Consider the following 27,600-nt stretch of genomic DNA (forward strand, 5'->3'; position numbering starts at 1 on the left):
TCACACAGGGCAACCAGGTTAATCAAAACACCGTTTATTGAAATATGTTGGTTTTACAAATTAAAAAGAAGGGAGAGGGTCAAAGCAAGCAAATATAATTTATATGGTTCTCCGAGAGTTATCTAGTTTGGGTCAGCATTACATTCCAGAGAGTTACTTCCAGGAAGCTTTGAAACAAGCTGTGAGGCTGATTCGTATGCTACAAAACCCCTGCACAGAAAACGCTTCGGTGAAGGAATTAACATGGAGCCTGTAAACAGAAGGCCATGTGTGAAATCACACACACAGGTATATTTTGTTGTACGCATGGGCAAGTGCACAGTTATACACCAAGCAGGTATGGCCAATTGCAACTTCCTACCATGTGTACGCACAAAGCAAATACATGAATGTACACAGACGTTGTGTGTCAATTTATCCAGTGGACATGTCGTAAATCCCTATTCTGTGTCTACTAGAATCAACCCATTTGTTGTGGGCCATTATAATAATTCGTAATAAGCTCTTGAGCTGAATGCCAATGCATTATCTGGCAACATTCACATTTCAGCATGTAGCTTTGATGAGGGACTCCTTTGAGAAGACTATATGGGGTAGGAGGCAAAAACTCTCAGTTCCCACCCCTCAAAATGGCCCGCCAGCCATCGCTGTTATCACAACGCCAACCCACTCTTTCACGTCTGAAAAGGACTGGAAGGGCCAAAGAGTGGCCCTCAGAGGGATGGATTTGGCTGCACGAGGAGGAGGACAGATTCAAGAAATAATGCAATCTACATTTTTATCACATTGGCAAGGTGCTACGTGGGTGAAGGAACAATTAACATGGAGTTTTGGCAAATTTGGACAGAAGGGCTGTCTCTTTATTGAGTTCTCTCTTCACCCTGTATCTTCTCCAGATCTGAGTTTATTCCAAAGGGATAGATTTAACGAGCTTTTGTGGGAAAATTCCTTTCAGTAGCACATTCTGGTTCTCCTTCCAGTCTTTCTCCTTTATACCCATCAGGAATCCTTTTTCCTAGAAAAAAGAAAGAAAAATCCCCCACTCTTAGTCAGGTTAACAAGACCTTTCCCATCACTACAGCCCAGAGAGTCTTCTCAGCATAGGCAAACTGGAACGTGTCCAGAGGAGGGCAACCAAAATGGTCAAAGGCCTGGAAACGATGCCTTATGAGGAACGGCTAAGGGAGCTGGGCATGTTTAGCCTGGAGAAGAGGAGGTTAAGGGGTGATATGATAGCCATGTTCAAATATATAAAAGGATGTCACATAGAGGAGGGAGAAAGGTTGTTTTCTGCTGCTCCAGAGAAGTGGACACGGAGCAATGGATCCAAACTACAAGAAAGAAGATTCCACCTAAACATTAGGAAGAACTTCCTGACAGGAAGAGCTGTTCGACAGTGGAATTTGCTGCCAAGGAGTGTGGTGGAGTCTCCTTCTTTGGAGGTCTTTAAGCAGAGGCTTGACAACCATATGTCAGGAGTGCTCTGATGGTGTTTCCTGCTTGGCAGGGGGTTGGACTTGATGGCCCTTGTGGTCTCTTCCAACTCTATGATTCTATGATTCTATGATTCAATGTGCTTAAAAGACAGTAAGTTTATTAAATTGCTCCTGCATGGAAGACACCATGTGCAGATGTGCTCATCATATTGCATGGCTACAAATCATTCAGCACATCACACAATGTAGTTTTCAGAGCAGAATTCAAGGCTCACCATCTTAATTGATTATGACGATTCGCAAGAGCATAAAGTAGCATAATTCCCCCCCCAGCCTCAGAACTTCACATAAAAACTCCAAATTTGGATTTCAAAATCTAATATTTCTGAAAGCATAGATTTGTTTTTGAAGCACATTACATCTCTCTCTCAACACACACACACACACACACACACACACACACACACACACTATATTTGCACAAGTCTGTTGTCCTGTTGGTGACCAGTTGTGCAAGCTCCAGGATGAGGGAAGCATTTGAGACAGGCAGCCGTCAGGGCAAGTGTGTGGGGCAGATGATGAGTGAACTGGGCTTGTGGCAGCAAGGAAAGCAAGTAGCAGATAGGCAAGCAAGCAAACTGGGCTTTGGTGAGGGTTGAAGCAGGTGAGCGAATTCGCCTTGAAGCAGTGAGTGGACTGAGGAAGTCGGGGAGCCTGATGGTGCAGGCAAACAGAATAGATTGGGTGAAGAATAAGGGAAGGGGCTTAGGCGAAGGGGGCTTCAGCAAAGAGCAACGGGGCTTTGGCGAGGCGTAACAATGGCCCCTGGGCCCATCACCTCCTGGCATATAGAAGGGGAAGAAATGGAGGCAGTGAGAGATTTTACTTTCTTGGGCTCCATGAACACTGCAGATGGTGACAGCAGCCACGAAACTAAAAGACGCCTGCTTCTTGGGAGAAAAGCAATGACAAACCTAGACAGCATCTTAAAAAGCAGAGACATCAGCTTGCCGACAAAGGTCCATATAGTAAAAGCCATGGTTTTCCCAGTAGTGATGTATGGAAGTGAGAGCTGGACCATAAAGAAGGCTGATCGCCAAAGAATTGATGCTTTTGAATTATGGTGCTGGAGGAGACTCTTGAGAGTCCCATGGACTGCAAGAAGATCAAACCCATCCATTCTGAAGGAAATCAGCCCTGAGTGCTCACTGGAAGGACAGATCCTGAAGCAGAGGCTCCAATACTTTGGCCACCTCACGAGAAGAGAAGACTCCCTGGAAAAGACCCTCATGTTGGGAAAGATGGAGGGCACAAGGAGCAGGGGACGACAGAGGACGAGATGGTTGGATAGTGTTCTCAAAGCTACCAGCACGAGTTTGACCAAACTGCGGGAGGCAGTGGAAGACAGAAGTGCCTGGCGTGCTCTGGTCCAGGGGGTCACGAAGAGTCGGACACGACTAAACGGCTAAACAACAACAACAAAGGGAAAGAGAGGGAGCTTTGAGGAGGGGTTGTGGGGTTGGTGAGTGAAGCAAACAGGGGCATCAGCCCCTAGGATGCATAAATTTGCACACAAACACACAATATCTCAGAAGTTGGTTGACCGAACTTCATTTTTAGCTTCCCCCCAAAATGGCTTGTGAAACTCAAAACCACCATATTTTTAAATTTAAAGCATTTTAAAACCACAGTTTTGTATTTTGAACATGCAACATATAGAAGCAAACTTCAATTTCATCTCCACGGTAAAAAAACCCACAGAGCTGTGTGAAAGCATCTTGCAGATGGAAATGTTTTGCATCAAATGCAAGATTAAGTTCTTGATTGGCTTTGATTTTGGAAAAATGTGAAGTGACAGTCTGAGTTGTCTAGGAGCCTAAATTTAAGATATTAAACACACTTTTGAGAGCAGGTTTACAACTGGAGTGAAAAGGTTGTCATTCCCCCCCCCCCCCGCTACATTATATGACATCTGAAAAAATTATTCTTGACAGCAGTTAGAACACCAGTAGAGATGTAAACAATCAAGAACAAAAGGGAGGGACCACAGCTTTATTTATTCACAGCTTCAATATAGCTCAGGGATAGAGTACGTGCTTTGAAGGCAGAAAGGTGCAGAGTCAATCCCTGGCATCTTTAGTTAGAAAGGGTCAGACAGCAGGTGATATTAACTAAATCCAGTGTTGCCCTACTCAGAGTAAACCCGTTGAAATTAATAGGCTACCTTAGGTAATTTCAGTGGGTTTGCTCTGAATATTGAATACAATCCTTTGTCTATGGTTGGCATTTTCTTTATTCTGTTGTGATGGTTTGCGATTTTACCACTGAACTTGATCATACTGTAAGGTAAAGGTAAAGGGACCCCTGACCATTAGGTCCAGTCGTGGACGACTTTGGGGTTGCGTGCTCATCTCGCTTTACTGGCCGAGGGAGCCGGCGTACAGCTTCCGGATCATGTGGCCAGCATGGCGAACCAGAGCAGTGCACAGAAACGCCATTTACCTTCCTGCTGGAGCGGTACCTAATTATCTACTTGCACTTTGATGTGCTTTCAAACTGCTAGGTTGGCAGGAGCTGGGACCGAACAATGGGAGCTCACCTCGTTGTTGGGATTCGAACCGCTGACCTTCTGATCGGCAAGCCCTAGGCTCAGTGGTTTAGACCACAGTGCCGCCTGCGTCCCCTTGGTGATACTGTAGTTTTAATTTTTGTTTTATATCAACGTGTCTTCTTTACCTAGACAATTCATACTGGCTCAGAATGCACATCACATTAAAACGACAGCTTGAAACAAACCATGGTTTAATGTGGAGAAGCAGTGAGTCGCTTTGGTGCACAAAGCTCAAATGTTCTCATAGCTGGCTTGTTGCATCATCTGAACCCAGGTTCAGGGTTTGTTTCTTTCCAAATATACCACCAGCTCTTTGTCCTTGGCTTACTAATTCATGGTTTATTGGGGGGGGGGGCAGACCACAAGTCTAGGGTTAGACATCAAGTCAGACTCTTCACCTGCAGTGAAGCAGCAGCAACAGGAGCAGAGAACAAGTGTAGCAGAGACAAATAACTTTAGATTAAACCATAATTTGCTTTAAACTATAGTTTAATGTGATGTGTGAAGTGGGCCATTAGGAGGCAACCGACAAATACAAATAAATCCTGAGCTCTATGGACAAATAGTCTGAAAGGTATAAGGCAGGGAAGAATCTTTCCATGCCTGAAAGTACTCACCTTGTAGGGTTAAAGGTAAAGGTAAAGGTAAAGGTAAAGGGACCCCTGACCATTAGATCCAGTCGTGGCCGACTCTGGGGTTGCGGCGCTCATCTCGCTTTATTGGCCGAGGGAGCCGGCGTACAGCTTCCGGGTCACGAGGCCAGCATGACTAAGCCGCTTCTGGCAAACCAGAGCAGCGCACGGAAATGCCATTTACCTTCCCGCCGGAGCGGTACCTATTTATCTACTTGCACTTTCACGTGCTTTCGAACTGCTAGGTTGGCAGGAGCAGGGACTGAGCAACGGGAGCTCACCCCGTCGCGGGGATTCGAACCGCCAACCTTCTGATCAGCAAGTCCTAGGCTCTGTGGTGTAACCTACAGCGCCACCCGTCTCCCTTGTAGGGTTAGGATTAGACAAATTCACAGAGGACTTGCCTACCTACCCTTAACAGCCCTGAAAGCTATGCGGACCCTTCATGTTCAGAGGCAGCATGCCAGATGGGACTCACTTCTGAGTCGAGTTGTGTAAGACTCAATGCTGAAATCCAGGGGGGCGGGGGGGGGGGCGCATGGAGATAAGACTAATTGCTGGTGGCTTGCCTAAGGCAACCTATGGGGCTGATGCCAGATTTGAATAGTGTACTTCCTGATTCATAGCTGCCCCTTTAGCTGCTATATTACACTAGCAGAAAAAGGAAACACCGTATTTTTTGCTCTATAGGACTCACTTTTCCCCTCCTAAAAAGTAAGGGGAAATGTGTGTGCGTCTTATGGAGCGAATGCAGGCTGCGCAGCTATCCCAGAAGCCAGAACAGCAAGAGGGATTGCTGCTTCCACAGCGCAGCTATCCCTCTTGCTGTTCTGGCTTCTGACATTCAGAATATTTTTTTTCTTGTTTTCCTCCTCCAAAAACTAGGTGCGTCTTGTGGTCTGGTGCATCTTAAAGAGCGAAAAATACGGTAAATACACGTTCAGTGGCTTCTGTATAAAAGGATTTTCAAATGGTTAAAGTTGCAACGCATAGCATGCCGATTTGCCTTTAAATGTTCTGCCTTTGTAGGAAGCAAATGATCAGTGCTGTTGGTGTGGAGAGAAGGGTATGAAGGGGAGTTAATAATTGATAGAAGACAGTGGCTTTGGGAACACACATGTAAATAGACTTAACACACGGCGGCGGCAGCAGCAGCAGCAGCAGCTCTGCCTGCAGTTCCTGTTCCATGCAGAGAGCAGAGAATGCAACAAGGTCAGGCTGTGCTTTCTATGAAACAACGGGGTCATGGCCCAGAGTTATCAGAAACCCAATGAGGTCCTATTGTTTACACACACAAAAATCCAAAACATGCTCCACTCATCATGACCGGCACTAAAAATATAATCAGTATGAAATTTACGGCATGTAATGCCTTAAGAGAGAATATTATGAAAATGATATACAGGTGGTACATGACACCAGTCAAGCTAGCAAAAATATACCATTCGCCCGAAAATAAATGTTGGAAATGTAAGGAAGCTGAAGGTACATTCTTTCACCTTTGGTGGACGTGCCCGAGGATTAAGGCTTTCTGGGAGATGATATATAATGAATTAAAAAAGGTATTTAAATATACCTTCCAGAAGAAACCAGAGGCCTTTCTCCTGGGTATGGTTGGCCAATTGGTGCCAAAGAAAGACAGATTTTTTTTTATGTATGCAACAACAGCAGCAAGAATACTCATCGCGAAGTACTGGAAGACACAAGAACTACCCACTTTGGAAGAATGGCAGATGAAAGTGATGGACTATATGGAATTAGCAGAAATGACTGGCAGAATCCGAGACCAGGGAGAAGAGCTGGTGGAAGAAGATTGGAAGAAATTTAAAGATTATTTACAGAAACAATGCAAAATTAATGAATGATGGAATGATGTTGGATTGAAGTTAAGGGGTTTATAGTAACAAGGTTGGAAGTATTAGGGAAAAATGGAATGTTAAATAGAGGGAAAGGTAAAGCTAAAATATTAAGATAAAAATTAAGACAAAAGTAAGGAGGGAAAGGATTTGCTGAACGAACAATAGCATTGGAATACAAAGGAGGGAGGTGTGGGGAAGTCCAAGAAACAAGCTAAAGCAAGAATTGTTTTGAAATACGAAATTGTTTTTTTATTGTTGCTATTTTTTGTGTTTGTTTTTATTTGGTATTGTTTTTTCTTTTATTTTTGTTCCGTTTGTATTGCATTGTGAAAATCTTAATAAATATTATAAAATAAAAAAATAATCAGTGCCAACATTTCTACGCCAATGGAACCCAAATTCTGCACCACGGAAAACAGAGTTATTGACCCCATTATAAACTAAGTAAATTATGAACACAGGGTGTGCACTTGTGTATTCTGATGTAGAGTCTGCATGACTGTGGGGCTGGTATCTTTCCTCCACCCCCCCCGGCCCCAAATGTGCAAAGCCTTGCATGGGATGAAGAGCCACAGTTCCTTAGTTCTTAGTGTGTCTGACCTCACAACACCTCTTTCTTTGCCCCTGGGAGACAATGACCTAGTTGCTTCCTAGATGCGGTGTTGAGTTACGACTTTTGATAAATTATAGACAAGGTCATCCCTTGGGTGACAGAATTCTGCAGGGCCCACAAGTGCCCAAGTGTCCCTGCCATCGCTGGTCTTGTGTGGCTGCAGCGGCTGCTTCCAGAAAGATCTCACTAGAAGTTGCCACTGCACGGCCCCTTTAAGCAAGGTTGCGGGGGGGGGGGAGAAATGGGCAGTGAAATGGAATGGCCTTGGTCCAGTATACCTGAAGGAGCGTCTCCACCCCCATCGTTCAGCCCGGACACTGAGGTCCAGTGCTGAGGGCCTTCTGGCGGTTCCCTCACTGCGAGAAGCCAAGTTACAGGGAACCAGGCAGAGGGCCTTCTTGGTAGTGGCACCACCCGCCCTGTAGAACATCCTCCCACCAGATGTCAAGGAAATAAACAACTATCTGACTTTTAGAAGACACCTGAAGGCAGCCCTGTTTAGGGAAGCTTTTAATGTTTAATAGGTTATTGTATTTTAATATTCTGTTGGAAGCCCCCTGAGTGGCTGGAGAGGCCCAGCCAGATGGGTGGGGTATAAGGGGTAAATAATAATAATAATAATAATAATAATAATAATAATAATAATAGGTTGCCAACCTTTGATTAAAAAAATTCCTGGCCTCCTTCATGGACCCAAGGTGCAGCCCCATGGACTAGGCATGGAAGTTATCCCAAACTGGAGGATCAGAGTCTGCACCCTGGAAGTACTTGGCAAGTCAGTGGGGGGAAGCCCAGGCAGGCAAGGCCCTAGGGAATCCCGTGGGGGCATGGGTGGGGGAGCATCTATAAGGGAGAGCATCTCTCTCTCAAAAATAAATGGGTTGCCTTTTCCAGACAAGACAACTTAAAAAATGGATAGTGCCATTATTTAATGGACTACTGGGCAGAAAGTAGATCAGGGTCTACTGGTGGCTCTCTGGGTGATTTGATGGAAATCGGTAATGGTTTAACACTCCCAATGCTTTAACAATGACAACAACAAAATAATACTCCCACCCCCCAAGAAGATGATACTGAAATGAAGGATTTACTTAATTGGGTGGGGGAAGGAGTTAACAAGGAGTGGATTTTTGTGACTTCCATTCCATTCTGCTACTCAAAAACAAGAGCAGGCATACCCAACCTTCGGCCCTCCAGATGTTTAGGGCTACAATTCCCATCACCCCTGACCACTGGTCCTGTTAGCTAGGGATCTTGGGAGCTGTAGGCTAAAACATCTGGAGGGCCACAGGTTAGGGGTGCCTGAACAACAGCTTGAGCTCAGCATTCTTTAATTCTATTTCCCTTGCTCCAGGTTCCGATATGTTGATCTCAGGGTTTTAGTAAAAGAAGGAGAAGCAGATCCTACAAGCCTGAGATCTGCTTAATCCTCTCCTATCCTGTTGAGGAGCTTCACGAGAAGAGCATTGGCTTTGCATGTGTAAGCTTTGGGGCCACAGTTCGCCCTCTCTGGTTCCTAGGGCATCCTGTATCACATCAGTGCCAAGTATTGTCATCCATTAGCATTTCGAACAACAGTGCCAAATAAGTGCCCTGACTTTACCTCAGCCTCTTTATCTGACAGCACTAGCATGATTTCCCCTTCTCCAAACTGAAGGTGCTTCTCATCCTTGGAAGCGTGAGCTTGGACTGCCTGAGCCTGGAAAAGGAAACATGATACCAATGAAGCAATTCTAGACTGGGCAACTTGCAGGTCACACACACACACACACACACGTGTGTGTGTGTGTGTGTGTGTGTGTGTGTGTGTGTGTGTGTGTGTCTATAAGCCTCAAGAGTCATGCTATTCCCCCTTAACTCAGGCCTACTTTTTGTGACTCATTTACACGAGAGCCAAAGGTTCTGCCTGTAGATCAGGTAAAGGGTAAAGGGACCCCTGGTCGTTAGGTCCAGTCGTGACCGACTCTGGGGTTGCGGCGCTCATCTCGCTTTACTGGCTGAGGGAGCCAGCATACAGCTTCCGGCTCATGTGGCCAGCATGACTAAGCCGCTTCTGGCGAACCAGAGCAGCGCACGGAAACGCCGTTTACCTTTCCACCAGAGCGGTACCTATTTATCTACTTGCACTATGACATGCTTTTGAACTCCTAGGTTGGCAGGAGCAGGGACTGAGCAACGGGAGCTCACCCTGTCTTGGGGATTCGAACCGCCAGCCTTCTGATCGGCAAGTCCTAGGCTCTGTTGTTTAACCCACAGCGCCACCCGCGTCCCTGTAGATCAGGTAAGCGAATGCTTTTTCCATACCTTGAAAAGGAAGCCCGAGGGCAACTTGCCATAGTTTTCTTTCTTATCATCTGAGAAGAAGCTGGAGATGATCTGAAACGAAAAAGGGGCTTTCACTTATTGAACGGAATCACAGCACCAGATTTGAAATTGGACCACAGGTGTCTGGAGGATGCTGCAAGTGTGTTTGAATACACACAGTATGGAATTCCTTTCAGTATTATATTTTTTTATTCCAGACAACTTTTGTTGCATACAGCCCCTGAGGCCAAATCATTAAAACCCACACCTATGGTGGCCTACACAGTGGCATCGCATGGGGAGGCCCAGAGGGGCATTTTTTGTTTTTTTGGGGGGTGCATTTTGCTCCTCAACCCTGCCAACCCCACAAGCTGTTGCGTCCTCTGTACACAGCCCTGCTGCATTGCAAAGCAGCACAAGGCTGGCAGGGCAGGGTGAGTGTATTCTTTGGGAGTGTTGTGCCCTCCAAGGGTGGGCAGGGGTGTTGAAATATACTCGGAGTCGCAAAGTGATTTCATGCTCTTTATTCAGCTCATAGTGGTGAGGAGGAATGAATGAAAGTTCCCTCAAAGTATCTGCTTTATATACATTATTTACACAATGGGCTGCACATGATTGGCTAATTCCGGAATTCTACTGTAAGCCAATCAGGTTGTGGATTCACTTCTATCTGGAGCATGATTGGGTGGTTCCTGCCAACCAATCATACTGCTGCATTGTTCTAGGACCAATCAGACTGCTGCATTCTGAATCCTATTGTTCTAGGACCAATCAGACTGCTGCCTTTTGGATCCTATTGTTCTAGGACCAATCAGACTGCTGCAGTTTGGATCCTATTCAATTCAGTACATAACAGGTGCAGTGCGGCTCCAACCCCTGGGAACATGCACCACCCCAGGTGGTTGCGCTCGCCTGCCCACCCCGGGCACCAACCACACAAGTTACGCAGCAGGGCCTACAGACTCAACCATCAGCACCTATTCTATTCCTTCTTTGACGAAAGCAAAATGGAGAAGAGAGAGATGTGGCGGCCAGCCCTGTGCTTTTGTTACCTGCACAGGTGAGGTCACGCCCACCTCTGGTCACATGTAGAGGAAACAGGAAGTTTATCTACTGGCTGGACAAACATCCCTCTTCATGTCTAAACATGTCCACTCTAGGAATGTTGTATTTGACTGCTCTGTGTTTCACACCCCACAGTTTTATTGCAGTTGCTTTACTTATTTGTCACCTGCCCTGAGTGCAGGATATTAATGTTTTAAATCTTAAATTCATTCACCAAGGTCCTGCTTGAGAGTCCCTTGGGGAGTTTTCAGGCATGTTAGAAGCCAATTAAGAGCCCTTTCGGAGCGTCGTTTCCTTCAGCGATGGATTTGCAGGGATTACCAACATGCAGATGTCCTCCTTAAAGGAAACTGCATTGTCCCAGGGCAGTTTCTGCAATATGCTGCCATTCTCTGCACCCACTTACGCCCAGTCACCAAAGCTGCATGAAGCAAAGTCACTGTACTCTCAGTCCCCATCTCTCCATATGCAACATGGGAGGAAGAGACTGACTTAGCCCACAGGTCCTTGTCCTGAGGGTTACTAACATACGTTAAGCAGTGGTTAAGAGTGGTGGACTCGTAATCTGGTGAACTGGGTTTGCTTCCCCGCTCCTCCACATGCAGCTGTTGGGTGACCTTGGGATAGTCACACTTCTCTGAAGTCTCTCAGCCCCACTCACCTCACAGAGTGTTTGTTGTGGGGGAGGAAGGGAAAGGAGAATGTGAGCTGCTTTGAGACTCCTTAGGGTAGTGATAAAGTGGGATATAAAATCCAAACTTCTCCTCCTCCTCTTCTTCTTCTGGTTGCTGCTACTTTGCCACAGGACAAATCAGGCACAAATCTGCCTTCAGTCAACAGTCTCTGGGAACACCTCACACAGAGGTTTCCAAACAGTGAATTAGAAGCCCTAAATTGGTGCTGATTTTTGGAGTCTGCACTGGTTTTTCCTGTCAGACAGGATTGGTACTCTTCATGTCTGGCATGTGTGATGCCTCTCCAATTAAATCTCCCAAGTGAGAGGCTCTGTTTTTGGGGAAAACTTTTGCAGCTGAGTAGCTTTTGTAGCTGCTGAGGCAATTTTGCACTGGAAGAAGGGCCTTGCTCTAAGGGAGAAATAACCAAATAAGTGGGAAAGGCAAATCTCTGTTAGAGGGCCGGGCTGTTTCCTTCATTGCCTGCTCATAATAAGATCCCAGAAATGTCTGGATTGTCTGTTGGCCTTGAGATTGATCTAACAGTACAGTTGTTATACTGCCCTGCATACAATCACTGTCTTCCTCCCCACTGTTTCTGTTGCTAAATTGCACACCTCTCTTGTTGGTTTCAGTATTGATTTCATACTGTATGCCTCTACCACCAATTAGGAAGACATATTATAGGAGCCACCAGGTAGACACATAATCATATTATAACAAGCTATTCCTCACATTGTTAGCTCACAGAGAATGATGCATAAGGTAGATTTGGACTATGCAAAGCTATCTTGGAAGGTACAGCTTGGAGCAATTCTCCCACCTCCCCATCTCATTCTTTTGTAGCCTGGAAAGTGTAGGAGTTCTCATCTCTCAATGTTCTCATTCTGAGAAATAACACAAGGTAATTCTGATTGCAGGATCCTTTTGCTTTTATTTACAGTGGTGTCTCGCAAGACGAAATTAATCCGTTCCGCGAGTCTCTTCGTCTAGCGGTTTTTTTCGTCTTGCGAAGCAACCCTATTAGCAGATTAGTGCTATTAGCGCTATTAGCGGTTTAGCGGCTATTAGCGGCTATTAGCGGCTATTAAAGGCTTAAGGGATTAGCGGATTAGCTGCTAAAAGGCTATTAGCAGCTTAGCGCCTTAGAAAAAGGGGGTGGGGAGCGGAAAAAACCCTCAAGAATTGCAAGGCATTTTCGTCTTGCGAAGCAAGCCCATAGAGAAATTCGTCCTGCGAAGCACCTCTGAAAACGGAAAACCCTTTCGTCTAGCGGGTTTTCCGTCTTGCGAGGCATTCATCTTGCGGGGCACCACTGTATTTCTCTCCAAATTTGTGCTAAATAACAACAATGACTAATAATGACAAACGTAAAGGTAAAGGTACCCCTGCCCGTACGGGCCAGTCTTGACAGACTCTAGGGTTGTGCGCCCATCTCACTCAAGAGGCCGGGGGCCAGCGCTGTCCGAAGACACTTCCGGGTCACGTGGCCAGCGTGACATCGCTGCTCTGGCAAGTCAGAGCCGCACACGGAAACGCCGTTTACCTTCCCGCTAGTAAGCGGTCCCTATTTATCTACTTGCACCCAGGGGTGCTTTCGAACTGCTAGGTTGGCAGGCAACCTAGCAGTCAACCTGACAAAAGCTGCTACTAAAATAGTCATAACACAGTGCCTGGTGACAGGCAGTCAAGTTGATGTATCCACAGCAGTGACCAGAGGAGGAATGACCGCTGGGAGGAGCACAGAGAGAAGAAAAGCCATGGTGCATCTGCAGTCGCACAACCGGATGCCTTCATCTGCCCCAGCTGCAACAAAACATGCCTCTCCTGCATCGGTCTCTACAGCCACAGCAGGCGCTGCAACCTCCCAACAGTTTGACCTCACGCCCAAAGGTGTACTCCTTCATTGTCTCCCAAGACAGACAGATGCCATCAACAACCACAACAACCCAGGCTTCCTACTGAGATGAGTTTCCCTCCATTTCCTCTGTGTCCATCTCAACATGCCTCCCCACACACTGAATTTTTCATGCTAACATACAAAGCCACAAAAGAGGCACTTGCCCATCATTTTGCTCCTTAATGAGAAGACTAAGGTAAAGGTAAAGGGACCCCTGACCATTAGGTCCAGTCGTGACCGACTCTGGGGTTGTGCGCTCATCTCGCTTTATTGGCTGAGGGAGCCGGCGTACAGCTTCTGGGTCATGTGGCCAGCAGGACTAAGCCGCTTCTGGGTCATGTGGCCAGCAGGACTAAGCTGCTTCTGGGTCATGTGGCCAGCAGGACTAAGCCGCTTCCAAGCAGCGCACGGAAATGCCGTTTACCTTTCTGCCGGAGCGGTACCTATTGATCTACTTGCACTTTGACGTGCTTTTGAACTGCTAGGTGGGCAGGAGCAGGGACCGAGCAACGGGAGCTCACCCCGTCGCGGGGATTCGAACTGCCAACCTTCTGATCGGCAAGTCCTTCTGATCAGCAAGTCCGACTAAAGCTCCCTTAATGCTATCTACACAGCGTGCAGTTACTTAGTGGGACGGGTTGGTTGTGCAGAACCCTCTCATGCCTTTTACCTGAGTATTGGTGGCCTTTGGGGAAACATCTATTTCTTCAATGCTTCCTTCACTGTTGACGTCATCTTCAGCATCCCCGCGTTCCTCTGGCTGCTGTTGAGCGGCCCCTTCTTTTGGTAAAGCAGGGGAAAGGCATTCATTGGTGGTACTTGGTGCACCTTCTTGGTCTTCTTCAGCTTCAGATGAAGGATCTTGAGGATTGTCTTCAGGACGAACTGAACTCTCCCTGAGTGGCACGTTGTTCTCCTGACAGTCTGTTCCCCCAGTCTCAGCTTCATCCTGAGTGTTCTGGGGAGGTATAGACAAGACCTCAACCCTTGGCTGCAACGAGGAACCCTCTTCTTTCTCACAAGTATCACTGGCTTCAAAGTCACTCCTCAAAGGAGGCTGGGAGGTCTCTCCAGAGTCTTTGGGAACATTTGGGCTTTTGCCAGCAGCCTCGAGCACTGCCTCTGATACAATTCCTGCCGCTATATCATTTGCAGCCTCCTCCACTTCCTGGGGGGTGCCTATGGGAATGCTGGGGGTTGTCTCTACTGTTTGGCTGTCCTCTTTGGCTTCACTAGCAGTTGAAGAGTCTGGCTTGGCCGCATCCGTAGCCAAAGATGCAGCTGTCTCTTCCTCTGTCTTGCTGGCCCCACCAGGCGCAGATGCTGCTTTGGTTGCTGAAGCAGATTCTCTTTCGTGATTTGAGGAAATGGCAGGAGGAGACATGGGCATCTCACTTATGCTGTTCCTTGTAGGTATGGCAGAGGGGCTGGTTGGACTTACTGGAGATGAGATGACCAGCGATGCTCTGTTACTGCAAAACGAGAAACGTAAGTTGCGTTACAAAGTTTGAACATGCAGCTTTATTCAGCCTCTATAGTGAAAGTAAACCTCTCCGTGTATTTGAGCTACAGTGGTACCTCGGGTTACATACGCTTCAGGTTACAGACTCCTCTAACCCAGAAATAGTACCTCGGGTTAAGAACTTTGCTTCAGGATGAGAACAGAAATTGTGCTTCAGCAGTGTGGAGGCAGAAGGAGGCCCCATTAGCTAAAGTGGTGCTTCAGGTAAAGAACAGTTTCAGGTTAAGAACGGACCTCCGGAACGAATTAAGTACTTAACCCGAGGTACCACTGTATTTTAAAGGAATTTCTCCAAAATCTACATTTCTGGCATTGCCCAAAAAAGCTCAACAACTTCCAGATTTGACAGAAAACCCAATCTTAATTCACAAGACTCCCATGGCTTCCCTTAGCATCACCTCCCCTTGTCTGCTTGCTCCAGAAACTGACCACTGGCCCAACTTGGAGCATGTAATCTGCTTCAGGCCCTTTCAGGGGTCAGCAAACTTTTTCAGCAAGGGGCCGGTCCACTGTCCCTCAGACCTTGTGGGGGGCTGGACTATATTTTGAAAATAAAAATAAAAATGAACGAATTCCTATGCCCCACAAATAACCCAGAGATGCATTTTAAATAAAAGGACACATTCTACTCATGTAAAAACACGCTGATTCCCAGACCATCCGCGGGCCGGATTTAAAAGGTGATTGGGCCGGATCCGGCCCCCGGGCCTTAGTTTGTCTACCCATGCTTTAGACCTTGATCTGCTTGCGACCCCCCCCAACTGCAATCCGTCTCTGACCTTAGCCAAGACTTGACAAATGATTGCAAAGCACAGGCCATCATGGATTGAACCGAGAGAGCATCTTTTCCTATAAGTGATTCCCTGCTCTTAAGATTCAGTATATAAAATCCACTGGTTTATTCTACCCTCTGTTAGTCAAGATGGCGCTTTTCTGTGGCAGTCCCAAAGCTATGGAATCAGGTGGCTGCTGAGATCCAGTGTTGTAATCTTGGCCCATAGCGATGTGGCTGCTCGGTCAATCTTTCTGAATCTAACATGCTCCTCTGGAAAGGTTTTTTGTTTTAACTCTGACTGCTGTTTAGTGGCTGTTCACATTTCCCCTTTCAAAGTTTCCATATGTATTTTGTTCTAAAACAGCTCCCTGCCTTGAGAAGCCCTGTTATTAAAAGATGGGTTATAAATCTTTTAATTAACTGACTGACAAACAAACCAGATCTCCTGGGATCCACAGTGGAGAGGAGTTGCTAGTTGCTCACATGGCTTCTGCTTCCAAGACTCCTCCATGCCCACAGGAAAGAGGAAATCACTTACCTTGACACCCCTTTAATAATGAAGACTTTATTGGAGTGCTGCTTTTCCAATGTGCTCATCACATCATACAGGTCATGGTTTAGCTACAAGCAGCAGCAACAAGAAAAGCAAATATCATTACCCAGTAATTAAGAAATCACTGCTATTCACTTATTCACGTAAAATAATTAATCCTGACTGACCGCTTCAAGTCAATGAGTGTTTCAAGCTTATTGGTTTATTTAAAATGTTTCTCAGACACTTTTCACTGCAATGCAGTCCCAGAGCGGGCTGTAATTAAAACAGAAATCCATCTCTTATTACAGCCACTCATAAAACATGGCAGATATATGGCAGCCAGACAAAAATAAAATAAAACGTCATGAATATCCAGCAAAGGCCTGGGTGGAGACACACCTTTTCAGCTGGAAACACAGACAGGTAGTCCCCAGACATATCTCAGAGGGGAGGGAAATGGACCACTGGGATGCCACCACCAAGAAGGCTCTGGCGCTTCTGATAGAGGTGGCAGACCCAAGAGAGCCTCCCTGCCAGATTTCAACAACCAGACAAATCTATACAGGAGGAATCATTTTCTTAGGTATCCTGGCCCCAAGCTGTGTAGGACTTAATGTTGTAACTGCCTGCTTTATATCCCCTTCCTCCTGGAACTTTCCTCGGGGTACATCAGATGACAGCTGCCCTTTCATTTATTTTTGAGATTTAAAAATAAACAGCAGTTCCCTGCCCTGGAGGCACTTTAACAATATTAGAAAGGAAGAATGATGTCTGTTCCAATCATCATTCTTCCTTTCTAATACTAATAGTCCTGGCACTCCAGTCACGTTCTGCAGACTTACTCGGACTGAATTGATTCCTGGATAATACCAAAATACGTTTCGGATGAGTAAATAATAATAAAATGTGTGTGTGTGGGGGGGTTATTCTTATTATTATGTATGTTGTCTTTTTTATATTGTATTTTATGTTGTGAACTGCTCTGAGATCTATGTATAAAGGGTAGTATACAAATTTAATAAATAGTAGTAGTAGTAGTAGTAGTAGTAGTAGTAATAATAATAATAATAATAATAATAATACAGTAAGCCTCAACTTAAGCAGGGATCACATTTCAGGGATCACTCCTAAAGACAAAATTGTGTATAGTCAAAACACATTGGATGCAATGGTGGGTGGGTTTGTCAAAGTCTTTTCTGTCCCGTTCCAATTTTTTTTTTTGTCAAGTTTGTAAAGGTGAATGCACACAAATTGTGTGTGTGTGTGTTTGTGTGTGTGGGAGAGAGAGCGAGAGAGAATGCAACTCAGCTGGATACTACAATGAAGTAGAAATTATGTGCACCACTTTCAAATGCTGACTCCTGTGCATTGTTGGTTGGTTCCCATTGGGACTGCTGGGGTGAAAGGCAGTTTTGGTGCCATCCTACAAGGGCAACGCTGAGACTAGGGGCCACTCCCAGGATTGGTACGAAAACAGGGCAGGTAGAAGCCAATGATGCCGCGTGCCCGTTTGTCCAAATGGCCCACATGTATGACACAGTTGCTCATTTACCTTGCTCATTTCCTTGTAGAAGACATCTCGCAAGTTGGAAATATTCTGGAATATTGTCACATAGCACCCAATTCGGCTGGAGAAGCAAAAAGATATAAAACGAAGCCCAAATGTTAACTGGGTTGGGGCCACACAATAAAGAAGAGTAATATGGCACATGCTGAATTTTCTGGGACCCTGGAAGAGCAGAATGAAGTAGTTCAGCCACATGTGGTTCACTGAACTAGTTCAAAAATCTCTGTACACCTGAAAGTAGTTGGGTGAACTAAATGTGAATTAAATTCATTTTGGGGTAGAACTCTGAGCGATTTCTAGTTCATCTTCTTCCCCTCACTCCCAGCAGGCCTTCCATTAAAAAGGCAAGCCGATTGGACATCTATAAAGAAAGTTAGACAGCAAAATGAACAAGTTAAAAAGTACAGGTGCCCTTACGGGTGCTGGGGGGGGGGGGGGCTCCACTTTCTACATCCCTGCACTGACAGAATGGCTCATTTATTCCTGTGCTTCCTGTTTCATATCCAGTTCCTGATCCACAGGAGGACCTCACCTTTTTCTCTAAGACTGTTGTGCACAATTTTGGTTTGTCTACACAGAGGCATACAGAGGAATTGCTTGAAAATCACTCCCAAGTCTTTAATATACAGTAATTGTAATTCATTTGTTATTTTTTTGGTTGCATTTATTTTTTGCGAATTACAAATTTTGTTTTTAAAAAATTACTTCCAGGGGAGCACAGGAAAATGAAATAAAGTGAAACATAATGAAATGTGACAAGAAAACTGGTGTAGATACAGCCTAACAGCAGACTTAGGTAAAAGTAAAGGGACCCCTGACCATTAGGTCCAGTCGTGACCGACTCTGGGGTTGTGGTGCTCATCTCGCTTTATTGGCCGAGGGAGCTGGTGTATAGCTTCCGGCTCATGTGGCCAGCATGACTGAGCCGCTTCTGGCAAACCAGAGCAGCGCACAAAAACGCCGTTTACCTTCCCGCCGGAGTGGTACCTATTTATCTACTTGCACTTTGACATGCTTTCGAACTGCTAGGTTTGCAGGAGTAGGGACCGAGCAACGGGAGCTCACCCCATCGCAGGGATTCGAACCGCTGACCTTCTGATTCACAAGCCCTAGGCTCTGTGGTTTAAGCAGACTTAGAGATGACACCAAATGCTGAAATGCCATCCTGTCTGTTCCCTCTCTTCATCCTGTAGTGTTTAGCCAATGAATGGCTTGATGGGCCATTCTATTACCATGTGTTTCTCTGCCCTCACTGTAAAGTCACACCTCCATTATCTTTAAAACAACCCCATGGGGATTGACTAGGCGAAATGTTCATGACTGGGTCCATAGTCACCTAGCTAGCTTTGTGGCTAAGTGGAGATTTGAACCTTTATCTCCCCGATTTAAGTCTGATGCTTAAAACACTACACCACACTGTCCTCTCAGAATGTGAGACTTTAGACAGACAAGGCATCATGTATGCTTCTACTGGGAAGGGCCACCAGAGCACACAGTAAGCTGACACCATGCCTTTCAGGATCTCAATGTTTCAGGGACAAGAGGGGAAAACTGGATAAAGGGTTGTCATTTTTGGCAACAAACCTGCGGTCTAATGGTGACACATCTAGTCCTATCCTAAACAATCGTTTTCTCACAAAAGCTAAAATTCAATTCTGTGGATTTTGCTGCCATCCTGTGGTCACCAAACTTTTCTGAACTCTGATTGGGAAGCAGCTCGTCTCATAGCTAGCCCACAAGAGATTTCAGGTGGCTAATCCTTTGTCTTTGTCCTCTTGGTATTCAGACTGCACTTTATGTGACGTGTTGTCAACAGGCCGTAGGGCTAAGGAACTGCAGCCAGAGACCAGGGAAGGGTTTGCATACATGGACTAAGAACTCCAAGCAGCAAGTTGTCTGAGAAACAGTAGCTCAGTCAAAGGAGATGTGCCAACAAGCTCAGCAGGTTTTCTAAATCAACAGCTCGATGAAAGTGATACTCCACATTTTCCCCAAAGATACCCACTGCTAGAGCTAGTTCCTATCCCTGACTGCAGAAATCACACAACACATAGCCCTATTAGTTTAAAATACACACATGGCTGGGGGCAGTAGGAAGAAATGGGCTGGCTCTACTCCCCTTTTATCACCCTTCAACTTGTGGAAGAGGAGAGTCTGAAGCAAGGAGTCTCCTGTCCTTGTGGTTGGAGACTCCCTGCATTGTTTGGAACCCCAATTTCCCAGGGTTTTAGAATGCTGGAACCTCCAGAAGCACGGAAGGCTCTCTTGCATTAGACCTTTGACTTCCGCTACTTGTAATGCAATTGAAACAGCAACGAAGGAAGATAAAGTGTTGACCTTCAAAGCCCTAAATGTCCTCGGCCCAGTGTACCTGAAGGAGCATCTCCACCCTCATCGTTCTGCCCGGACACTGAGGTCCAGCTCTGACAGCCTTCTGGTAGTTCCATTACCGAAGGCCTTCTTGGTAGTGGTGCCCACCTTGTGGAACACCCTCCCATCAGATGCCAAGTATATAAACAACTATCAGACTTTTAGAAGACATCTGAAGGCAGCCCTGTTTACGGAAGTTTTTAATGTTTGATGTTTTATCATGTTTTTAATATTCTGTTGGGAGCCACCCAGAGTGGCTGGGGAGGCCCAGCCAAATGGGCAAAGTACTAATTAATTAATTAATTAATTAATTAATTAATTATTAGTCTCCACTGCCCCATCCCCGTGTTTTTTTAACCCCCTACAGCACCTGAAGAGAGCTTTATTGTGCAAACACCCACGTGAACACAGTAACTCCCAATACCTTGGCATCAATACCAGGGAAGATTCTGGAGCAGATCATTAAGCAAACAATCTGTGAGCACCTAGAAAGGAATGCTGTGATCACCAATAGTCAGCATGGATTTCTGAAAAATAAGTCATGTCAGACTAACCTGATCTCATTTTTTGACAGAATTACAAGCCTGGTAGATGAAGGGAACGCAGTGGATGTAGTCTACCTTGATTTCAGCAAGGCATTTGACAAGGTGCCCCATGATATTCTTGTAAAGAAGCTGGTAAAATCAGTGGCGTAGCGTGGGGGGTGCCAGGGGTGCGAGCCGCACCGGGCGCAACATTTGGGGGGGCGCAAGTCCAGAGGGAAGGAGGTAGAAGGCGGACGCCCTTGGGCGCCCCCAGCCGCGCGCGCGCTGCAGCCGCGCGCGGAGTTGGTGCTGCCACAGGATTCCCAGCGCCAACACGTTGCCCAGCAGGCCGGCCGCGAAGAGCAGCGAGCCCGGCAGCGCCGACTGGCCGCCCTCCAGGTGCCGGTTGGCGCGGCAGCAGTAAGCGCCGCCGCCGTCCATGGAGCCGGCGGCAGGCGAGAGCGTGCGCCTCGACGGGGCGGGCAGGGCGGGACGCGTGTGGGGCGGCGCGGCCGAACGAGCCGTGCCTATGAAGGGGCGCGGGGCGGGGAGGGTGGCCAGGAGGGTGGAGGGCCTCCCGCAGATGGGGCGGGGGCTAAGAGAAGGAAGCGCTGGCCTCGCCGGGAGGGCGGAGAAGGGGCCGTTTGTTCCCACGGGGAGCCGGGAAGGAAACGCGGCTGTCTGTGGGAAGGGGGCGGGCGGGAGCAAGCGAGAGGGATGGAGTCCTTTTCTAGACGGCAGGCGGCAAAGGGTCGAGGAAAGGAGAAGTGCTGGGGCTTAGGGTTGCCTGGCAAGGCACCTCCTCTGCCCCAGAAACCCTCACCTGCAGCGCCGAGAAGGTTGGGTACAGTGGTCCTGCCGAAAGGTAAGACCTGGTTTATAATTACTTAGTCCACACTGAAAAAGACTCATTATTCTTAAGGCATGTGTGGTGAGACACAGCCAACCTCCTTACAACGCAGTCTGCTAGAGGCAGACTTTCAAATTTCAACGGCGCCCTGCGCAACACAACAAAAATTGGCACCCCCATCCACATCTCTCGACTTTCATTATAAGTCATTGTTGCAGCCCCCCTGCAGTGCCCTCTCACTAGTGTGATAACCAGTTGCGCGTCCCTTAATCCACCTCTGTCACTGCTCCATATTTGGACAGCGTTGGGACAGGGTGATAGTAGCGAGGTTGGGGTAGGGTGGTTGCACCAGTGGGAGCATCCAGTGGCGTAGCGTGGGGGGTGCAGGGGGGGCCGGCCGCACTGGGCGCAACATCTGGGGGTTAGGGTTAGGGGGCGCAAATCCACAGGTTAGGGGGCGCAAATTACTTGCCTTGCCCCGGGTGCTGACAACCCACGCTACGCCACTGGGTAAAATGCGGTCTTGACTATGCTACCACTCAGTGGATTTGTAACTGGCTGACTGACCGGACCCAAAGGGTGCTCATCAATGGTTCCTCTTCATCCTGGAGAAGAGTGACTAGTGGGGTGCCACAGGGTTCTGTCTTGGGCCCGGTCTTATTCAACATCTTTATCAACGACTTGGATGATGGACTCAAGGGCATCCTGATCAAATTTGCAGATGACACCAAACTGGGAGGGGTGGCTAACACCCCAGAAGACAGGATCACACTTCAAAACGACCTTGACAGATTAGAGAACTGGGCCAAAACAAACAAGATGAATTTTAACAGGGAGAAATGTAAAGTATTGCACTTGGGCAAAAAAAATGAGAGGCACAAATACAAGATGGGTGACACCTGGCTTGAGAGCAGTACATGTGAAAAGGATCTAGGAGTCTTGGTTGACCACAAACTTAACATGAGCCAACAGTGTGACGCGGCAGCTAAAAAAGCCAATGCAATTCTGGGCTGCATCAATAGGAGTATAGCATTTAGATCAAGGGAAGTTATAGTGCCACTGTATTCTGCTCTGGTCAGACCTCACCTGGAGTACTGTGTCCAGTTCTGGGCACCACAGTTCAAGAAGGACACTGACAAACTGGAACGTGTCCAGAGGAGGGCAACCAAAATGGTCAAAGGCCTGGAAAGGATGCCTTATGAGGAACGGCTAAGGGAGCTGGGCATGTTTAGCCTGGAGAAGAGGAGGTTAAGGGGTGATATGATAGCCATGTTCAAATATATAAAAGGATGTCACATAGAGGAGGGAGAAAGGTTGTTTTCTGCTGCTCCAGAGAAGCGGACACGGAGCAATGGATCCAAACTACAAGAAAGAAGATTCCACCTAAACATTAGGAAGAACTTCCTGACAGTAAGAGCTGTTTGACAGTGGAATTTGCTGCCAAGGAGTGTGGTGGAGTCTCCTTCTTTGGAGGTCTTTAAGCAGAGGCTTGACAACCATATGTCAGGAGTGCTCTGATGGTGTTTCCTGCTTGGCAGGGGGTTGGACTCGATGACCCTTGTGGTCTCTTCCAACTCTATGATTCTATGATTCTATTCTATAATTCTATGATTCTTCTATGATCTGCTGAACTATGGGTAAGCAATTTTTTGATATTTGCCCGTTAATAGTCAAGACCCACCCAGAACTTCCAATGGATTCAAGTTAGAAGAAAGGAGATTCCGGCTAGACACCAGGAAGGCCTTTCTGAGTGTAAGAGCTGTTAAGACAGTGGGACGTACTCCTTGGGGAGGTTGTGGACTCTTCTTTGCTGGAGGTTTTGAGCAGAAGTTGGAGGGCCATCTCCCATGGATGTTTCAGCTAAGATCCCTGCATTACAGGGGGTTTGAGTACATGACCCTCAAAGTCCCTTCCAACTGTACAGTTCTATGATTCTAACTTACCTTGGGGGACATGGGGGACGCTGTGGGTTAAACCACAGAGCCTAGGGTTTGCCGATCAGAAGGTCAGCGGTTCGAATCCCCGTGAGGGGGTGACCTCCTGTTGCTCGGTTCCCGCTCCTGCCAACCTAGCAGTTCAAAAGCACGTCAAAGTGCAAGTAGATAGATAGGTACCGCTCCGACGGGAAGGTAAACGGTGTTTCCGTGCACTGCTCTGATTCGCCAGAAGCGGCTTAGTCATGCTGGCTACATGACCCGGAAGCTGTACGCTGGCTCCCTCGGCCAGTAAAGCGAGATGAGCGCCGCAACCCCAGAGTCAGCCACGACTGGACCTAATGGTCAGGGGTCCCTTTACCTTAACTTACCTTGGACTTGTGTTGAAACAATTTGTAAATTGCATTTTATGCCGGGTGTTAATATATCCTTTCACCCCATTTTTACCTTCCAGCCTGGGTTCATCGTCAGCAAGCTTAGTCCCAGAGTTCAACAATGAAAGAAGTATCAACTCTACATCTATTTCCTGGTCACCAGCACAACCACACTTCTTAGATTCAACATTCTGCTTTGGGATTCTCTGCCATTTGCACCCTGATCTTTGTTCCCATGCCTAACCTGTTGTAAAGGTCCGGCAGCTCTTCTCTTAGTTCCTTGTTGAGCTCTTCAAACACAGCTTGGGCTTTGTAGAACTCTTCTTCAGCCTGCAGGACCCAAAAGTTTATTAGAGGTACAGGAAATTGAGAGCATTAACAGTGTAGACATGCCAGGGGACTGCAGACTCACATCCCGCTTAAACCCCCCCCCCCATGTGAAATGTTAGCCACGTGTAAACCAGACTGCCAAGGACTCTGAAGACAAGGAGAGAGAAAAGGGAGGGATTGTGGAGCCTCTTTCCCCACCTGTCATTCATCTGTGCTCATCTGCCATTGAGCATCTAATTTTCCCAGCATCAGCACCACCCATCACACATGGGAAACAGCCTCTAAAGAAGAGATAAGACAATCATAGATGGACAATGGATGGAGAAAATTAGCCAGCAGTTCCACAGTCCCCTCCACTTCTTTTCTGCTTGTCCCCAAGAACAGCATTCTAGTTTTCTCATAGGCAGATCATAGCTTACATGTGGCTACTTTTCACAGACCTCACAGTGGCTGGGAGGAAGCAATAAAGTGTGATAGGTATATAGGAAGCAGAGGAACAGGGTTTAGGATCTTTGATCCCTATATATTATGTACTTCTGGTAAGTGATATACTCCTCTTCTAACTACTGAGCAACGTGTGGGAAATTGAAGAAAGTAGGAAAAACCACTGGGCCAGTAGGATACAATCTAAATCAAATCCCTTATGAATACAAAGTGGAAGTGAGGAACAGGTTTAAGGATTAGATTTGGTGGACAGAGTGCCTGAAGAACTATGGATGGAGGCTTGTACCATTATACAGGAGGCAGCGACGAAAACCACCCGAATGAAAAGGAAATACAAGAAAGCAAAGTGGCTGTCCAATGAGGCCTTACAAATAGCGGGGGAGAGAAGGCAAGCAAAATGCGAGGGAGATAGCGAAAGATACAGGAAATTGAATGCAGATTTCCAAAAAATAGCAAGGAGAGAGAAGAGGGTCTTCTTAAACGAGAAAAGCAAAGAAATAGAGGAAAACAATAGAATAGGGAAAACCAGAGATCTATTCAAGAAAATTGGAGATATGAAAGGAACATTTCGTACAAAGATTACCATAATAAAGGACAAAAGTGGTAAGGACCTAACAGAAGCAGAAGACATCAAGAAGAGGTGGTAAGAATACACAGAGGAATTATACCAGAAAGATATGGATGGCTCGTACACCCCAGGCAGTGAGCCAGACATCCTGGAGAGTGAAGTCAAATGGGCCTTAGAAAGCACTGCTAATAACAAGGCCAGTGGAAGTGATGATATTCCAGCTGAACTATTTAAAATTATAAAAGATGAGGCTGTTAAGGTGCTGCATTCAATATGCCAGCAAGTTTGGAAAACTCAGCAGTGGCCAGAGGACTGGAGAAGATCAGTCTACATCCCAATCCCAAAGAAGGGCAGTGCCAAAGAATGCTCCAACTACCGCACAATTGCACTCATTTCACACGCTAGCAAGGTTATGCTTAAAATTCTACAAGGCAGGCTTAAGCAGTATGTGGACCGAGAACTCCTAGAAGTGCAAGCTGGATTTCGAAGGGGCAGAGGAACCAGAGACCAAATTGCAAACATGCGCTGGATTATGGAGAAATCTAGAGAGTTCCAGAAAGACATCTACTTCTGCTTCATTGACTATGCAAAAGTCTTTGACTGTGTCGACCACAGCAAACTATGGCAAGTTCTTAAAGAAATGGGAGTGCCTGATCACCTCATCTGTCTCCTGAGAAATCTTTATGTGGGACAAGAAGCTACAGTTAGAACTGGATATAGAACAACTGATTGGTTCAAAATTGGGAAAGGAGTACGACAAGGCTGTATATTGTCTCCCTGTTTATTTAACTTACATGCAGAATTCATCATGCGAAAGGCTGGGCTGGATGAATCCCAAGCAGGAATTAAGACTGCCGGAAGAAATATCAACAACCTCAGATATGCAGATGACACAACCTTGATGGCAGAAAGTGAGGAGGAATTAAAGAACCTTTTAATGAGGGTGAAAGAGGAGAGTGCAAAATATGGTCTGAAGCTCAACATCAAAAAAACTAAGATCATGGCCACTGGTCCCATCACCTCCTGCAAATAGAAGGGGAAGAAATGGAGGCAGTGAGAGATTTTACTTTCTTGGGCTCCATGATCACTGCAGATGATGACAGCAGTCACAAAATTAAAAGACGCCTGCTTCTTGGGAGAAAAGCAATGACAAACCTAGACAGCATCTTAAAAAGCAGAGACATCACCTTGCCGACAAAGGTCCGTATAGTTAAAGCTATGGTTTCCCCAGTAGTGATGTATGGAAGTGAGAGCTGGACCATAAAGAAGACTGATCGCTGAAGAATTGATGCTTTTGAATTATGGTGCTGGAGGAGACTCTTGAGAGTCCCATGGACTGCAAGAAGATCAAACCTATCCATTCTGAAGGAAATCAGAGGCTTCAATACTTTGGCCACCTCATGAGAAGAGAAGACTCCCAGGAAAAGACCCTGATGTTGGGAATGATTGAGGGCACAATGAGAAGGGGACGACAGAGGACGAGATGGTTGGACAGTGTTCTCGGGGTCACGAAGATTTGGACATGACTAAATGACTAAACAACTACAGCAATAACTAGCAAGCATGAAGTTAATACATGAAGGGGTTAAGAACACAGAATTGTATTCCTAGACTCAGCTAGGTAACACCCCTCACCTGGTAGGAAAGTTAAGTTTTCTTCCAGCATGTGAAGCCGATTCGGCAGCACATCTGGGCTTGATCACTTCAAGCCCAGACTGCATACTCAGAAGTATTTTTCTGTATTTTGTAACCCAAGAATTTTCTAACTATGTTCTTCTTGCTGCTGCATGGAACAATGCATGGATATGATCTTTGGAGTTGGTAAGCAAAGCATTTAAACTTACTAAATGGTGTGGTCTGTTCATTGTGAGAGGGGTAGAAAGACAGGGGTGCTGTAAGCGGACTGAATGGGATATGAAAAGGATCCAACAGCCTATATTGTAGAGCAAAGCATGATTTGCCAAAAAGGAAGAATTCAAGAATCAGAGACACAATAGGAATGACATTCCTGGTTGTAAGAAACTCTGTGTTTGGATGGGCTCTCAAGACAGCCTTATACCTTTGCAATTTTAGCTTCATCTTTCTTCTTGGCATTCTGCAGGGCTTCCAAGTGATGCCTGCTGCTGTCATAATCCACTAGTTTTCTTCCCCGCTTAGCAATTCGCTCCTTTGAAATGAAAAATAAATTTTTAGAGTCAATGCTCACTTTCTTTTTCTATTGCCATAACAAGAACGTTTCAACCAAATCTGCCTCTCTGATCTGGAGGCCGATAAACCACCAAGGACACTATTCAGGATTCAGTAGGGGAGTGAGGTGAGGACCCGCTTGCCCAGCTTAAGATAGCTTCCTTGCATAGCTTCCAGCTGAAGATCAGATGAACAGTCCTTGCTGAAGGTTCCTTCTACTTGTGAGGTAAAGAATGAAGCAGGGCCTTTTTGGTTTTGGCCTCAGTGTTATGGAATAAAGTTCCAACAGAAGGCTGCCAAATTTCCTGCCTACAGAGTGGGCCACAGTTTTGAGCTTATTAATCTTCACACTGTGTTTTTACTCTCAGGAATACTAGTAATTATAATTTATAGCCTGTATTTTTTTGCAAAGTATTTAACACTGCAAATCTGCAGGCAGGGACCAATGTATGTTCAGTTGTGTAGAGTTCCTAGCCTATTTTAGGCATTTTTATAATTTTTTTTTTACTGATGATAAGGGCAGTTT

General features: G+C 46.3%; 1 protein-coding gene across 1 annotated transcript in view; it reads right to left on the reverse strand.

Annotated features, from left to right (window-relative positions):
- Positions 1-18: 18 nt before the first annotated feature.
- Positions 19-27,600, reverse strand: part of BIN2 (bridging integrator 2) — a 43,761-nt gene continuing 16,179 nt past the window's right edge. Inside the window, exons 6-13 of the mRNA XM_083427551.1 lie at positions 26,947-27,054; positions 23,790-23,875; positions 17,479-17,554; positions 15,930-16,012; positions 13,765-14,566; positions 9,456-9,527; positions 8,755-8,850; positions 19-1,015 (exon numbers count right to left, since the gene is read on the reverse strand). Coding sequence (XP_083283677.1) covers positions 905-1,015; positions 8,755-8,850; positions 9,456-9,527; positions 13,765-14,566; positions 15,930-16,012; positions 17,479-17,554; positions 23,790-23,875; positions 26,947-27,054 — 1,434 coding nt within the window. The 3' untranslated portion in view covers positions 19-904. The remainder of the gene's footprint in view (positions 1,016-8,754; positions 8,851-9,455; positions 9,528-13,764; positions 14,567-15,929; positions 16,013-17,478; positions 17,555-23,789; positions 23,876-26,946; positions 27,055-27,600) is intronic.

The sequence above is a fragment of the Podarcis tiliguerta genome (assembly GCF_965153285.1).
Source record: "Podarcis tiliguerta genome assembly, chromosome: 2".
Classification (NCBI taxonomy): domain Eukaryota; kingdom Metazoa; phylum Chordata; class Lepidosauria; order Squamata; family Lacertidae; genus Podarcis; species Podarcis tiliguerta.